The sequence below is a fragment of the Belonocnema kinseyi genome, chromosome 1 (genome assembly GCF_010883055.1).
Source record: "Belonocnema kinseyi isolate 2016_QV_RU_SX_M_011 chromosome 1, B_treatae_v1, whole genome shotgun sequence".
Taxonomy (NCBI): Eukaryota; Metazoa; Arthropoda; class Insecta; order Hymenoptera; family Cynipidae; genus Belonocnema; species Belonocnema kinseyi.
The window spans coordinates 168,921,379-168,938,270 of record NC_046657.1 but is presented as its reverse complement, the minus strand read 5'-3'; the positions used below and the strand labels follow the sequence as shown (position 1 = coordinate 168,938,270).

The following is a 16,892-nucleotide window of genomic DNA, read 5'->3' as shown; positions in this document are numbered from 1 at the left end:
TCCGAATAGTGAACCCAAATTTGTAGAATGTAGCCTTCATACAGTTGTCTGCCATTTAGTGTCAACGTTCACATTAAGAGTGAAAGTAATATGTGGGGCAGAATGCGTCAAGTATTCTCACCTAAAATGATTGTTTCTCTTTTATTGGGTTAAAACGTGACTGAATTACAGTCCTAGTGACCTATATATTGATTCACCAAACCGTAAGTCAATTTATCATCCGGTTTTCAATGTACAAGGGTCAGAAGTTTTCAATTTTATCAGGTCCTTTTTAACCTTCACATAAATGTAACTTCTTAAAAACTTATGCGATATATAGGTACCAAACTGTAGATCTTTGATACCGGATAAATATAATAGCATTGACCGTCTAGAATCTAGTCTTCTCTAAGTATTCGGCTTGGATGTCCTGTGACGTCTGAACTTCAGATGATGGTGGCTGCTCGTCATCCAAGAATTCTACAACACAAATATTATTTTAGCTGGCTGATGGAAGATTAATTCTTTCTTGGAACTTGCCATAACCAAGATGCTATAGGAGATTTATTGTATGGACACAGAAGAATACTCTTCTAGTCCCGTTTCTGCAGTGACAGTAATTATCAATAGTGGACTCATTTTCAGACTTATCAAGATAAATGTAAATATGTCCGAAGTATTTTTTAGCAGATTAATGACAAGAATTAATCTTTGCTCTCACTAACAATGGTCTGCTGGCTTGAATAACGACAATCTCAAGGGGTGAAGAGACAGGGTATTGATAAACAGTGAAGGCATACTTTCCAGCCTTGTTTACATGTTCGGCATATAAGTACTCTGCTTTAGAGAGTTAGTAAGAGCCTTAGTCCATTATCCGCAGGTCTAATTGTGTAAGATAAGGATACTCTGGAAAACTTTTATTGGACATAACTTCAGAGTTCATACGCGACAACATTCTAATAGCAATGACTTTTGCAGCAAGCCTAAAGCGATTAGCTTGCTGAAGTACCCTAGCGGACCGGATAAACTGAAAGGATAGGCTACACAGGCCAGATGACTCAGTGCCGCTAACAAGGTTAAATGAAAAAGGAATAGGTCATATTTTCTGTCTTCTTTCTGCAAACTTTATGCTGAAACAATTTTTTGGCTCTTAAGTCTTTTGATAAAAAGATGGCGGCGCTAGTCGGACGTCGACTTAGAACCGACACCTATGAAAAATCACAAAAAAATATTATAATGATAAACGATCAGGAGAGCTTTTTTGGCTTTTTTTCTCTCCAATGGCATTATACGTGCCCGAAAAAACTAGCTTTGAGCCATATATACCTACCCTTCGTGATAAAAAATGTTCTCAAAGTCTAGAAACAATCTTAAACAACGTAAAGTAGTTTCAGAACTTTATAGTAGATTGTAAAACAAACGCAATACATCGTCGATCACCAACGAGCAATGGCTGGTTTCTTTTTTCTACATCACATGCATTCGATGCGTCGAGTGACACCCTTGTCCTTAATACCTTGGAAGCATCAAATTTTATGTAGAAAATTCAAAAGAAAAAACTCAACTCCCTTTCCACAATGTTCTCTCTTATGCCCTTTACTCTCCACGCATGTTCGAAATATCGTGAAGCAGTGTAAACTTCTTAAAAACATGTTCAAATTTGACAAACATGAAAATGTTACACTGAAAAACTTAACGACATTCACTCACTCCGAAAATGATCGCGGCTTTTTCATTTTCACGCGCATAATTAAAGCGCAAGAAATAAACTTTATCTAGATAGGAAGCGTCTAAAATATCGACTTAAATATATGTATGAAATAATTAATATTTACAAAAATAATTCGCATATGTAATTTTATAGTGAATATCTAGCATGTGAAAATATTATTGTTATAATTTGACTATTTTTGTAATAGTAAATAATGTTTTTCTTATATTTTATTTAAGCTTCTGTTAAAACATCGAGAATCAAAAACATGTACCTGATTGAAAAGGAGAATTATGTTTTAAAATACGTGACTAAATACAATCTATAAATATCTAAAATTGTAATTCTATATTTTCCATACAATTTCTAATATTCATTAAAATGTTATCTTCTTATATCCTTTGATGTAATTTTATCTAGAAAAAATGCTCATCAAAAAGTTTTTGTTTGCTGAAACTTCGGCAAATGAATAAAGCAGTCGAAGAGCATGTAGCACGAATTTTTTATTAGCATAAACAATTTTTTCATTTTTTTTTTGTTTTGATAAAAATTGTCTCTTTTTTCTTACATAATCATTCTTAGAATACCATAAAGAATAATGAAGCACCTTTTTTGGAAGGCTTGGGGGTAGGGATTTCTCTTGTCTTATGAGTAGAATACCAGCGAGAGCCAAGAATAGCTGAAAGAAAAGTGCCATTCTTTAACGTCAAAGTTGTCAGAGACTTTCACCCACTGTCCGTTCTTGCCGAGAGTACGAGGACAATCTAATATTTGCGAGAAATTTATGACAATTTGTTGAATATAAATAGAGTTTCAAGTTGTTATATTACTTTTTCTCAAAGCCACTTTTTCCCTCTTAAATCGCATTTTTTCAACCTAAAACAAGTTTTTTTGATCCTATTGTTGTAAAATGAACGTAGGCGAGTCATCAGCCACTTGTACAAGAACGTATCTGCACTAGTGTCGTCGATAAAACGCTGCTATCCGAGTGCCTCTTTTATCGGCCCAAACAAATGCAAGTCCCTGCCACGGTCACTTCTAATGGTCTGAATTTCGCTATCAGATCGCCAGAGGATTATTATATTGTTATTTTATGAGAAGTCGCGGAACCATTGGAACGGACACTTTACGGAATCCTAGCGTCCCTGATTGTGTTTGGACACTGTCGTCAGTGATAATAGTTTGGCAAAAACAGCATTGATTTTTATGAGAGAGAGAGAGAGAGATTTTAGAATCCCTCCAACAACGACAACACGTTAGCATCCGTGAAACTCGTCTGGGAGCGCCGAAGATGGGATCTCTCTTCCTCACCCTGCTGAGCAAAATCGTAGCCATAAAAATTGTCAGCTTCTGGCTACGGCCTTGTTGTTTAGTACTGCTGTTCAGGCACTCTAAACCTTAATGAATTTGCCTGTTACAAAGATTGGACTACAAAGTACCGGTACACGACCGCATCTACCACATGCAAACAGCATGTCAGTGATAATCTGGGTACACTTGAGTGACTTTGTTATGTACCGGAAAGTGTAAATATTTATCATATTGGGTTGGCCTATAAGTCCGTTCAGTTTTTTTGTAGACAATTGAGTATTATTTAATAAATTAAGAAAACAAAGTTCATTCAATTATATAATTTTCATCTCTCTCTATGACCTCTCGCCACCTTTCCACCAGCTCCATTATCAATTAAAGTTTCTCCCTTCCGGGAATATTGTAAGGATCGAAATAAATGAAAATCAGAGGGTGCTAAGTTAGTTGAATATGGATGGTGATGCAAAACATCATAGCAGCTCTCAGAATAAAGGTAGAACCATTAATTCTGACTGAGATCTGATGCTCGCAACTGATGAAATTTAACGAAGCAATATGCCAGAAACTTCCAGAACTAGCAAATTGCAGGGGAGTGGCCTAAATATTTCAACAGCTATCTCACAGAAATTGTTAAGCCATAGCAATGCTGTTTTGCCTCACCCTCTATATTCACCTGACTTTGCACCTCTAATTTTAATTTATTCCGATCGTCAGAAAATTCGCTGAAGCGAAAAACTTTTAATAGTGAGTAGAGTGTCAAAAATCACCAAAATAAGCAAGAAATTGGAATTTTCGTGGACATAGCATCAAAACTTTCGTTTCTATTTTACTGACCCTTGTACTTGGAGAAACTTCGTATTTCTCGCAGATATTACACTTAGCTCAGCACTCATGAGAAATTCCGCAAGTTTTTAATCTGAAAATAGGATAGAATCAAGAAGGAGGTTACGTGTTCTTTAATGTAGGAGAATAAAAAACTCTTTTTTCTTATTTTCACAGAATTAAATGCAATGAACGTTCACGGAGAAGGTTCATCCCAGCCAAGAAGGGTCCAGCCCTCACATCACAAGACAATTGCTTATCTTAATGGGAAAATAATTGATTGCTGGGTAGATAATGATAATCAAGTGAGCAGCGCTCAATTTCTTTATGGCAACCAAGCAATGAATTCCCAGTTTCTAAAACGTCGTACTGTTTCAATGAATTCTGATGTTAGAGACGGATTAAGATTTGTGGTATATTTTGACGAAGAATATAAACCATTGTCAGTGCGTGCACCACTTCTCAACCGTATGTTAATATTTTATATGATTTTTGTTATAAGTAGGACCTAAAACACAGCAGTATAGATGCACCGGATAGGTAGAATTAAATAGACTTTTTATTTTTAAAAGTAATGCTAAATTATATATGTGTGTGTGTGTGCAAGGATATCTAACGATCACAAAATTGATCATTATTTGCTTATTTTAGTGTGTTATATCATAAAAAGAAGTTCCAATGCATTATTTTAGAAATACAACAACCTTATAATATTAATGTTATGAATATCATTTCGATAACAATTTTCCTTCCTAACTTTTTCTTTACGGTAGATTTTGTTGAATATCACTTTGCTTCTAAATAAGTATTTTCCTGATTCTCTTTGTTGTTTCAATTATTCCATAAAATAGGGACATTAATTACAAACTAGAATTATATTACACTATGTCGTTTTCAGTATTGTTATAAGTGACCACAACCGTCTTCACATCCCATGTTTCATGTCGATAACCTAACATCAATTTCAGACAAAAAATGTAAAAATTATGTATAAATTAAAAGTGAATATCAGCATATCAGAAGGAAATCAATCATTTGTGAATTACCCATTAAATTAAAGTTATGTAGGACAATAGAATAATGTAAAATATGATTTTCGTCAACTTTGTTCTTAAAACTTTTATTATAAATACCCTAATTACGAATGTTTTGTCGATATGGCGTATTATAATTCCGCTGAGAAACGGGTTTTTAAATCTCATATTCCTTGGTGACACAAGCTCTGAAAATTACATCATTCAAAAGGAACTGGTTACATGTTTGAATTACATTTTTATGGCGTTTTAGTCAGTATCTGGGTGTCTTTATCATAGAAAATATCAATTTGAAAGACAACCTTAAAGTACAACAGAAATAAAGACAGGGGTTAGGTCAATATAATATAATGATTTCATGGATAAACCCTTTCCTAAGCTGCTCGTGGGGACAAAAATGACACCATCCATCCACCAAAAAGTTGTAATTCGGTTCAAAACGATCGAACGCGCAGAGCGCCCGATAATGGGTCGGCGAACAGTAGAGATCACTGAAGAGTTCGGGGTGCTGAAAATAATTTAGATAAAAACACGTCGACGAACCGGTTAAACGCTCGTATTTAATGAACGAATCAACTCAAGGATGACTAGCTCGACTGTTACAATGTCAGCATCATCCCTGTTAGAGGAGGCTATATGGCGCGTATGCATACTCTGTGATGCCAGAAGCACCCAGAGCTTCAGCTCTTTTCGCATCAGTCATTGTGAAATCACGTGCCTACCTCTCGAAAAACGAGATATGTGCGCGGAGCGTTTTCTCAACCACTAGATGAACAAGCTAAAGACCAAGATAAGAAATAGACATTAAAAGCGATCGCGCAAAGCAGGAACATTCTAAAAGATGATATTTATTACAGGAAAGGAAATACATTAACGTACAGGTTCCTCCTGAGAACCAAGATCTGACTGAAATGGATACCTCCCTTCATGAAAATATCTCGAATCAGTTCGGCCGCTGGACCAACATTTGTTTAGTTTATGGTGCTGCAAGAGGTTTGGCTGATTCAAGTTGAAAAGTAAAGCCGGCGATGGATCAAAAGATCAAAAAAACACATGCATTAACTGAACAAGAAGATTGGATGGGCAAGACAGAACACGCCTTGTGTTCAGTGTGTAATTCACTACATAACATGTAGTAGAAAGTTTATGGAAAGTGTTTGAAAGTTTTCCCAAGAACTGCGGACCTTCAATAACGCACTGAACAAGTCCAAGCTGCTACAAAATAAAACTGCATATTGTTGACAAAATAGGGGTGTCATCTCATGCAAGGAGGAGAATACAGAAGAGATGGATTATAGAGAATCAACAGTTTCTTACTGACTCTTCCCGCCTCTTCAGCGTTCCTCTTGTTTCTAATCACTGATGAAGGGGCGAGAAAGCATTGAGGAGTTTGCACAATGTTTCCGATTCAGGACAGATGGCATCAAGAACTTCTGGTGAAAAAAGTTTACTTCTCTATACCAACATCTGGCCCACATATTCACCTCATATTTAAAGTCGGAAAAATCAGTAAAGGAGTCTCTCCGAAGCAGTTACAAGCATCTTGTTCGGAAGATTTGGTCTTCAAATCTTTCTGCATTGAAAAATGTATCTGCGACTAACATTGTTGCCATCCTGCCTCTATTCCACTCGTTTGGGATGGTCTAATTGACGAAGAACGAGCTTCAGTCCCTTAACATCGCCACACGTAAGATCGTGCATATGCATAAGAGCTTGCATATCAATTCGTCTGTTTCGTAATTATACATTTCACGACGTCAGAGCGGACGCAGACTTCTGAATCTCCAGTGTCTTCATACTCGAAATTTTCTAAATACAGCTTATTACTCTATCTAGATACTTCTTTTATTCAAAGCCGAAGGAAAGAAAGCAAAGAAATGCACGGAAACTTCTAAGGAAATGTAGAAGAACAGTCCTGGTCAAAAAAGCAAACTTATGCTTTTGTCAAATCTTCAGGGCTTAATTGAGGTACAGAGGGTTTCGTTTACGCATACCATCTATAGACATAATGCAGCACTAAGAGTGCTTTATTACCATCCTTGTCGCTCTTATGGTGTTGGTCGTAACCCTGCCCCGCCGACTACAAGATCACTACTGAGGAGAAGCTTAAGGAGAATAGGTATCAAGGCCTAAAAACAGAGCAGCAGTCTAAGAACAATTAACGACCGCCCAATCTAACGGACTAATATTTAATATTCTATAGTTCTGTTAGCGACAAGACACATTTCAATCAATCAGGTTATTACTGAATAAATACCGTTAATTTAGCTAATACTACATGAAGCGTTACATGGTAGTGTATTATCGACATTCCAACATGGCGGTTCATTTCAAACACGAGGTCAGTCAAGATAGCCGCCATCTTAGATGTCCAAAACTAGCCTGTTCTGACTTCCGGAGATGCTACAATTACAAACGTCCATAATTCCTGAAAACGACTATACTCACTGGGAAGAATGCCCTCTTATAAACGATTAATCGGGAATTGTTAAAATATATATTCCCCACCACACTGATTCCTAAACGCATATCACTTACAAAATTTTACAAGGCGAAATGAATTTGCATACCTTTTCAATCCTTCACCGCGGGCAGGCGAAACTTAGTATTGTTCAATTTTTAGCTTTATGCCCAAGCGGTGAGAAGTGAGATGACCAAGCAAGCTGTGGTTAACGATGCCAAATTCGTTTAGTCTCTATTATATGCCTAATGAATGGGAATTAGGTAACTTCAATCAGCTTAGTATCTCGAGGTACAGAGTGTCGATGACGCTGAGTACAAAGTTAGTGCCTAGGCCATAAATTACGCACCCGTTCCGATAACTACGCTATGAATAAGCTTGTGACGGCACTCGTAAAATAGTGTCCTACAGGGGCTCGCTATTTTGTCTAGTACGTTCACTCGACTGTTTTATATTCTATGGCGAATCACTTCACTGATCTGCGCCGCGGCGCGACCTAAAAAATAGATCGGCATACCTAAAATACATGGTTCGCGCTTACGTTGTCCGGCTGCTAGTGTTTTGACCAGCCCTATGCATCGCCCCACTCTTTCTGTTCTCAGTAACAATAAGAGCAGCTGTAATTAGTAACCCAAAACAATTCATGAAAACATTTAATTTAATATTAGGAAAATTGAATATAAAGGTGAGTATTTTGAAAACATTTTAAATTGTATTCATATTTTTCTATTGTTTATTTTGCTAATATAATCAATTATTATTATAAACAATTGTATTATTGCAAATTTCAAACATCGATTGATAATATTTCTTGACTAATAATAATAGTAATAATAATATTTAACATTTCCGCTCTCTGAAAATATATATTTACATTTAATTTATCTATAATCAGATTGGAGACTTGAAATAATTATCGTTTTTATTTTATAAAAGGGAGTTGGTAAACAAATAAAATTTCCCTTCGGACAAGGAATTTTCGATATGGAACGGGAATTTTTAAAAATTGAAACTGGGATTTAGAAGAAATAAACGGAAAAATCCCTGTTGCAAAAGAGATTGCAAAACGGTAAATATTCTATTGAAAGTGATTTCTATGAGAAAAATGTGTAAAATTGACAATTCAAATTATATGAACTTGTAGCCGAGTAAATTATTTATTGTGTTAAAAGTTTTTTTTTATTGTTAGTGCGAAATCATAGGATTAAAATCTGTAGCTCCGGGCTGTACGTCATATCATAACAGTAAATAGCTTATTTTTCAACCCAAGAAATGAATTTTTAATCAAAATAATGAATCTTAAATTTAAAAATTAATAATTTTTAAGAGACGAGTTTGTTTTTTAACCAAGTAAATTTATTTCTAATCCAAAAGATAAATTTTAATTTGAAACGATGAATATTTAACTAAAATAATAGAATTTTTCACCATAAAGAAGAATTTTTAAATAAGGAGATTAACTTTCAAAGAAAAAACTGATTCTCTACAGAAAAAGTCTATTTTCTACAAAAACGTCGATCTTTTAACAACGTACGTGTATTATCAACAAAATAAATGAATTTTCAATGCATAAAGACAAATTTACATCCAAATTTTTGAACTTTGAACTAAAAAAGGTCAATTTTCTACCCCAAACAGTTCTATTTTCTACTGGAATATTTAATTTTTTAGTTACAAATTGATTTTAAAGAAACTAGTTATATTTTTTAAACAATACGAATTTTCATTTAATATAATGAATCTTCCAACAACAAAATTAATTGTCAACAAAAGAGTTCAAATTTCAACCGCAAATAGTTGCATTTTCAAGAAAAAAAGGTACATTCCTAACGAAAAATGTAAAAAAAAAATTATATTACACCGGAACACAAAAAAAGTGGTGTGCCCGACAGACTATATCAGCATATTCATATGTTTTTGAGGTCGCTGAATTCGAATCCGGTGTCCAAATAACCAAATTGACTCGTATTTTTCTGAAAAATGAAAAAATAGACATAAAATCGAAAAAACAGCGATTTTTCAGGTATATTAATTGCACAAAAAAATATTTTCTTGCCTGGTGGACTTAACCGACATATTTATATGTCTTTTGGGTCATTGAATTTGAATCTGAGGTCCAAACAACCAATTTGGCTCATACTTTTTCGAAAATCGCAAAAATAGAGGTAAAACCGAACATAACAAATTACTGCGAACAAAACAAATGGCAGATCCCGTTCGAACTTCACGTCAAAAAAAGATGACTGCGAAACAAACAAATGAAAGATCGCGCTCGAACATCACGTTAGTAAAGAGGACAGTGGTGGCAATCTCTTTAAGCGTGCTTCTTAATATGACTTCAGCACAGTTTTAGAAACCATTATCAGTTTCTTTTTTTGTTGTTTTTATATCACTAGTTTACTATACTATACTTATACTATTACCATAAACTCCCAAATCAAAACAGATCAAGTCTTCTAAGCGTTGTTTCAATTCCAATTTATCCACTTTCACTATGGCGCATAATTGTGTAGGTGATCCAGATGCATTTTGCTACATATTTGGTAAATTTGAGATTTTAGAAAATCGAAGAGTAATCAGAGATGACATAAAAACAATTTATAAAAGCTATTTTGGTATGGAAGTTCAAACCCAAAGTGAAAATTGGGTTCCTCACAAAATTTGCAGTGCTTGTTATAAGGCATTCAATCGATTGAAAGACAGAGAAGGAAATAAGAAAACCCTTAATATTTCAGAACCTACGATATGGAGGAAACCTCTTCGGAAAGAGGAATGCTACTTTTGTATGACAAACCTGACAGGAATCAATAGAAAAAAGAAAAGTGCTATCGAATATCCTGATGTACTTAGCGTCACTAAATCTGTTGAAAACAACGATGTTACAAAAAACTCAAAAAAATTGTCACTTGACAGACAGACGACTGAAGCAGAAGAAAATAAAAGTACTGATAAAGGTTTCGATGTTGATTGTGATGAAAGTGACATTTCAGATTATGGTAATGACGAGGATGATGATGAAAGCAGCGATGTTAATACAGAAGTGTACATACCAGACAATGAAAAGAATGAAGTTCCTAAGCTATTTACGTTTGAAGAATTGGATTTTTTATCGCGAGATCTCGGTCTTCCTGAAGATGCTTCAGAGTATCTTGCTACCGTTTTGAAAAAGAAGAACTTATTAGCTAAAGGAGTTAAATCAAGTTTCTACAGAAATATGGAAAAAGTGCTTAGAGAATTTTTTACTTCTGAAGAAAATGATCATGAAAAATTAGTCTATTGTAAAAACATTGATGGATTAATGGAAAACATGAAACCTGGACGGTATAGACCGGAAAATTGGTGGCTATTCATTGACTCTTCTAAACGCAGTCTAAAAGCAGTGTTATTGCATAATACTATCGTTTACGCTCCAATTCCAATCGCGCATTCTACGGAACTGAAAGATCATTACAGTCACTTAAAATTTTTCCTGAAAAATATCAATTACTCAACTTATAAGTCGAAAATTTGCGGGGATCTCAAAATTCTTGGAATCGTTTTAGGACAGCAATCAGGGTATACAAAAACACCTTGTTACATGTGCTTATGGGACAGTCGAGATCGCGTTCGTCGTTACAAAAATACAGATGGAAAAAAGAACATATTTTCAGCAAGGACAAAAAAATATAAATGAAGATCCTCTATTGGACCCAAAAGAAGTTTTGATTCCACCCCTTCATATAAAGCTGGGACTTATAAAACAGTTTGTCAAAGCGCTTGACAAGGATGGCGATTGCTATGCGTATTTGAAAGATGAATTTCCACAACTTGCCAAAGCAAAATTAAAAGAGGGGATCTTCGATGGACCGCAGATAAGAAAAATGTTGCAGGATCCAGAATTCATTACAAAAATTCTGCCACTGAAAAGACGCCTGGCTTAGTTTTAAAAATATTGTAAAAAACTTTTCAGGTAATAAAAAAAGTCCAGACTATCAAAATGTGGTTTCAGAAATGGAAAGAAACTTTGGTAAACTAGGCTGCCTAATGAATTTGAAGCTATATTTTCTTCATTTACATATGAATAAGTTTCCAGACAAACCTGGAAGGCTTTAGTGAAGAGCAAGGCGAACGTTTCCACCAGGATATAAAAGAGATGGAGAGGCGATATCAGGGATGTTGGGATATCAAACTGATGGCTGACTACTGTTGGAGTTTAAAACGATATCAAGTCAATCAAAGTACCAAACGAAAGCGAAACCCACTATGTAGGTCTTCTGAGGACAAAGGGGTTCGATACAAGCGACATAAATAAAATTAAAAAATAAAAGAACCCTATAAGCGTGAGAGGCAAGGGGACTCACGGTAATAAAGCACCCCAAAGGGAACAGAACTTACTACGTCCAAATCGTTGTTCCTGGGCAACGTTAAAGGTAAATAAAACTTACTTACAAAAAATCCTAATATTGCCAAGCAAGGAGACTAACACAAATTAAAAACCCCGAAACGTGAGACGCAAAGGGAATCTACAGTGAACGACAATCTCAGTCGAGGAAGGTAAAGGTTTAAATGTTTTCGTCGATCTTATGTTTACTTTTGCGTTTTTCGATAAAATATGAGCCAATTGGGTTATTTGAACCCCAACTTCGGAATCAGTGACCCCAGAAATATAGGGTATGCTGGATAAGTCCACCGGGGATCGATATATATATATATATTCTTTTTGCAAAAATATATATATATATATATATATTCTTTTTGCAAAAATATGCACGAAAAACCGCTGTTTTCGTCGATTTTACCTCTATTTTTGCATTTTTCAATCAAATATGAGCCAACTCAGTTATTTTGACTTCGGATTCGAAATCAGCGACCCCAAAAACATAAGGATATGCTGATTTAGACCACCACACTTTTTTTGCAAAAATATACCTGAAAAATCGCTGTTTTTGTCGATTTTACGTCTATTTTTTTGTTTTTTCAGAAAAATACGAGCCAACTTCGTTATTTGGACACCGGATTCGAATTCAGCGACCCCAAAAACATATAGATATGCTAGTGTAGTTTGTCGGACAGACCACTTTTTTTGTGTACCGGTGTTATTATTTAGAAATATTTACTTTTAGAAATATTTACTTTTCGAAATACTACTTCTACCTTAATAATTAATTTAAGCACTCTCTTTTTTTAAATTTCGAAAAAAGGAACTTTTAAATTGTGACGAATTTTGACTTGGAACAGGGATCTTCAAACTCCTTTCTTCTAAATCCCACTGTAAATTATTTTGAAAAATTCCCGTTCCATGTCAAAAATTCCGTGTCCTAAGGGGAAATTGTATTACTTTACTGAAACTCCCTGTCCTAAAATAAAACCGATAATTATTTTTACTCATATTCCCTGCAACCATAGATAAAGCAAAAATTACTTAAATATTGAGAACTTGAATTTTTTACGATCAGAAGTAAATTATCGGTTTTTAACTCAATTCTGGGGTTTTCCCGGTTTTCCGTTATAGTAGCTACCCTGATTATAAATAGATTATATATAGATATATAATTTTCAGAAAGCAGAACTGTAAAGATGAATTAAAATGAAAAAGTACATTATAAGGCTAATTAATAATTTTTAAATATTATTATTACTATTATGATTAGTAAAGTAATATTATCAATCAATGTTTGAAATTTGAAACAATTACAGTTCTTAATAAAATTAATTAATTATGTTGGAAAAATAAATAGTAGAAAAATATCAATACAATGCAAAATGTTTTTTAAATACTCATCCTTCTATTCAATTTTCCTGATATTAAATTACAGTTTTCATGATTTTTTTGGATTACTAATTGAAACTGCTCTTAGTGCTGCTGAAAACTTTGTTCCTACTTTTATATTTACAAAAAGTATCAAGTTTTTAATGAATTTTAGTATTTTTGCTATACATAATAATGCAAAGACAGGCCTACCTGATCGGAGCGCCATCTATTGGATTTATTTGAACTGCGATGCCCCTCCGGATGCCAAAATAACAACTACCATATATACATACACGGGCGATTCATCGGGCTGGTTTTGACAGTTCGTTTACTAAACAGCCGGTGGAGGCTTCCAATGTCCAGTAAACAAACATAAACAAAAATTTCAACGAAATTAGTGAGTGTTTATTTTATATTTTGTAATAACGTCTCAGTCTGGTGACGGATCGGAGCGGCCCACTTACAATAGCTAGGCCTCAACTGGATTTATTTAGAGTAACAGGCTGTCCCTATTGAGGCTGCTGTCGTCTGTCGTATGCGTGATTATTTATTCAATGTGAGCGTGATATACTGTGCCACGTCACAGTATGTACAAACATGAAAAAAATATTTCATATTTCAATTTTATAAAGAAATAAGAGCATACGATGCATTTCTCCTGATGCATTCTTCAAACCTAATTTGAACCTGGAGAACCTGATTAGCAGCAATAAAAAATCAAAATCTTAAAGTGGAAAAACTAAATATTAAGTGGGACGGTGGTCGCGGGAGCTAAAGCGTAGGCTTTGGACTCACTTCGTCTGCTTGCGGGTTCGATTCCCGCCTCGCTCTCTGAAAGAGCCTCGGCGGCCCGTGCGGTGAACACAAGGTTGTTCATCTCTGGAAAGTCGTGGGACCGGTACCTATAGAGAAAAAAGTTCTCTAAGTACTTAAAGCTGTTGCTTTTGGTAGTTCGAAACTCATCTTAAACTGTAGGCCCCCTCCCACCACCAAGTAAGTATGTGGGGCATGTAAAGGAATAGGGAAGAAGGTGCAAGAAAAATGTAAACCCTTAGGGGACACATTAGAAACTTCTACAAGAATTAAATATTAAATAAGAGATTATAAAGTTATGTAAACAAATATGTACAAAGCAAATATGACAATTTATATAAGTAGGATCTGATAATTATGCTGTCACGTGAGTTGTGCCATGTACAGAAACAGTTTTTCATATCAGCTAAAATACATTCATAATAATATAAAAGTTTGTGTTAATATGTTTTCGATTAAGCATTACTTTTACCGTTAAACTTATTTCTACGTGTAACAACATTCGGAAAAAGTATAGTGTTAAACTTTGACCCCCATTTTCTAAGGTTGATAATTCAAGGACATGGCGTACTATAATTTTAGGGTGAAGAGGTGACACCCTTACCAAACATGTGAAATTGCCTCACTTTTAATTTTTGCATTTAATTTTACCAGTTAGCTTGAAAACTAAAGATGTTCAAAATAATATACTACGAATATAAATTAAAAGATTATTTTTTCTATTTTATTCGTATTGATGTATAAGTCTCTCCAGCGCGAAGATGTCGTATAGCGCTTTTATCAACGAGCTCAGGATTTCCAGGGATGCCATTAAGTTCTCCTCGCTTTAATTAAACCTTGAGGCATTTACTAACCCAAATTCCATTCCAATTTCCTTAGTATATCGTTCGGCAATCGCTAGAGCTAGATATAGTTGCTCTTTGTTTTTAGCACAGATCTTAAGATAGTTCATGTAAAATACATGAGGGACCTTGTACTTTCGATCTGCAGGTTTGCCGCACAAGTACCTGTCGGAATCGCGAAGTGCTAGAGATAGTGGAAATAATGTAAGGCAAAAGAAGAGTGGACTCATGGTGTCGCCCTGAAAGACACCTCTCGGATAGGTGACCTTGTTAGTTGTCACACAATTTTTTCTAAATAAGATAGTAAATCTGTTTTTCCAGAGCGGCATCAATCTCTCTATGCACTTCACGATTTGAGGATGAACTTTTAAGCTTTCCAAAAGACAGATGATAAGTCTATGGGAGGACGAATTAAAAGCTTTCCGATAATCAATACAGGCCATCGATAGGTCACGCTGGTAAAATGCTGCATCTGTGCAGACACATCTATCGATGAGCAGGTTCTCCCGACATCCCGCTACTCCTTTCTTTGAGCCTTGTTGTTCATACATTTTTGCCACACAAGTTGAATTGCCCGAACAATCCTATCATTTAGAATAGCTGTGAACATCTTGTACAATGTGTTCAGACAAGTGATTGGCCTGTAGTTCTTCGGGTCAACTAAGTTGTCTATTTTCGGCAGGAGTATTCTGCGCCCTTCCACCGACTCCGGAATCGGCTCGTGCGACTTTAAATATGAGGTGAAAATACGGGCCAAATCTGATGGGCTGAAGGAAACTTCTTCCACCAGAAGGTTTTGATACAATGTGGTCCCGGTGCGGAATAGTTCTTTATCACTCTTAATAATTTTTTCACCTCCTCGATAGTGATGGGTGGGCATTCTTCATCAGGTGTTATGAGGGCATCACACAGCTTCTGGAAGCTATTTATATTATCTGAGTCTTCGTCCAGTCTATGCTGCACTTCGTAGACTTCTCTCCAAAATACTTCGACCTCCTCTGGTTTGGGTGGGTGGTCGACAGTAACTGGAGGATCTTGGAAGAGTCGAGATGGATCAGAGAGAAACTGTTGATTTTCTCTGACCCACATCTCGCTACGCTCTAGACTTCTCTTAGCGTCAAATAGTATCCGTATTCTATTAACAATATGCTGCCTGATGGTCAGCAGCTTTGACTTGTTAAGTGTGTGCTAACGGGTCCGGAGTTTGCGCGCGAAATTTCGAACCTTGGCGGTAAACTTCCTGCCCAATGTGATGTAGTCAATCACACACTGAATACGGGACGCGTACTGTCTTGCCCAGCCTATCTTTATGGCAAGTTGATGCATTCGTCTTTTGGTCTTATGATCAACCGTTGGTTTTGTTTTACGGTACGAATCGGCCAAAGCTCTCGCCGCATTATGCACACAATAATTGATAGACCAGAGTTCAGATTCTTAAGAAAAATGTCCACGAAGCTCGTCATCCATTTCAACCAGATCTTTAGGCTTAAGTGAAACCTTGGTGTTGATGTTTCTCCGAGTCATAAAGCGTCGCTCTTCCTCTATTGGATGCCTGCCCGCGGTTAATCTTAGTGTCGCCTCTCTTTCTCTGTTGCGGGCTTGTTCTAGCTGTGGTAGAGTAGGCGTTAAGCTTACATAGCCCCTTTTTCGAAGTAGTTCGGCATGGTTTCGCAGACGTTGCTGCAAAAAATGCGATAGCTCCGGGTGTTTCTCGCACCACAGAGCATGCAGCTTCCCACCAGAAGCTAGGGAAAGGGATTCGTCCATCCTTGTAGAGCCCCGCATGCAAGGATAAGGCTGCGTACTCTAAGATGTCGCCCGGTATTCCAGAGTCACCATTCTAGACATCTCGCCCAGGTGACATTCAGCTTTCGGTACGGTTTTCACACCTATGCTTGGAGGTTAATTCCATCATGACCACCCCTGGATAATTTTCCGCGACTGCCTATTTATTTTTGTAACCCTATTCAGCAGAAACTCTTGGTACAGGGACCCTCTATTGGCAACCCGAGGACGCGTTCGGTGGCTTTGTCATAGGCCCCTGGGTTTGATCCTAGAGGAATCAAAACCGAACCGAAGATCGGCTCAATATATACAGTCTGTCAAGTTAAAGCGTGGGTGGCTTTACTCGCAGTCGGTAAGGTGTATCGACATGATTTTGGTGTCAAAATATTAAGAAGAGCTCCCT

General features: G+C 36.0%; 1 protein-coding gene across 1 annotated transcript in view; it reads right to left on the bottom strand.

Annotated features, from left to right (window-relative positions):
* Positions 1-351: 351 nt before the first annotated feature.
* Positions 352-16,892, bottom strand: part of LOC117173243 — a 75,428-nt gene continuing 58,887 nt past the window's right edge. Inside the window, exon 3 of the mRNA XM_033361711.1 lies at positions 352-459. Coding sequence (XP_033217602.1) covers positions 371-459 — 89 coding nt within the window. The 3' untranslated portion in view covers positions 352-370. The remainder of the gene's footprint in view (positions 460-16,892) is intronic.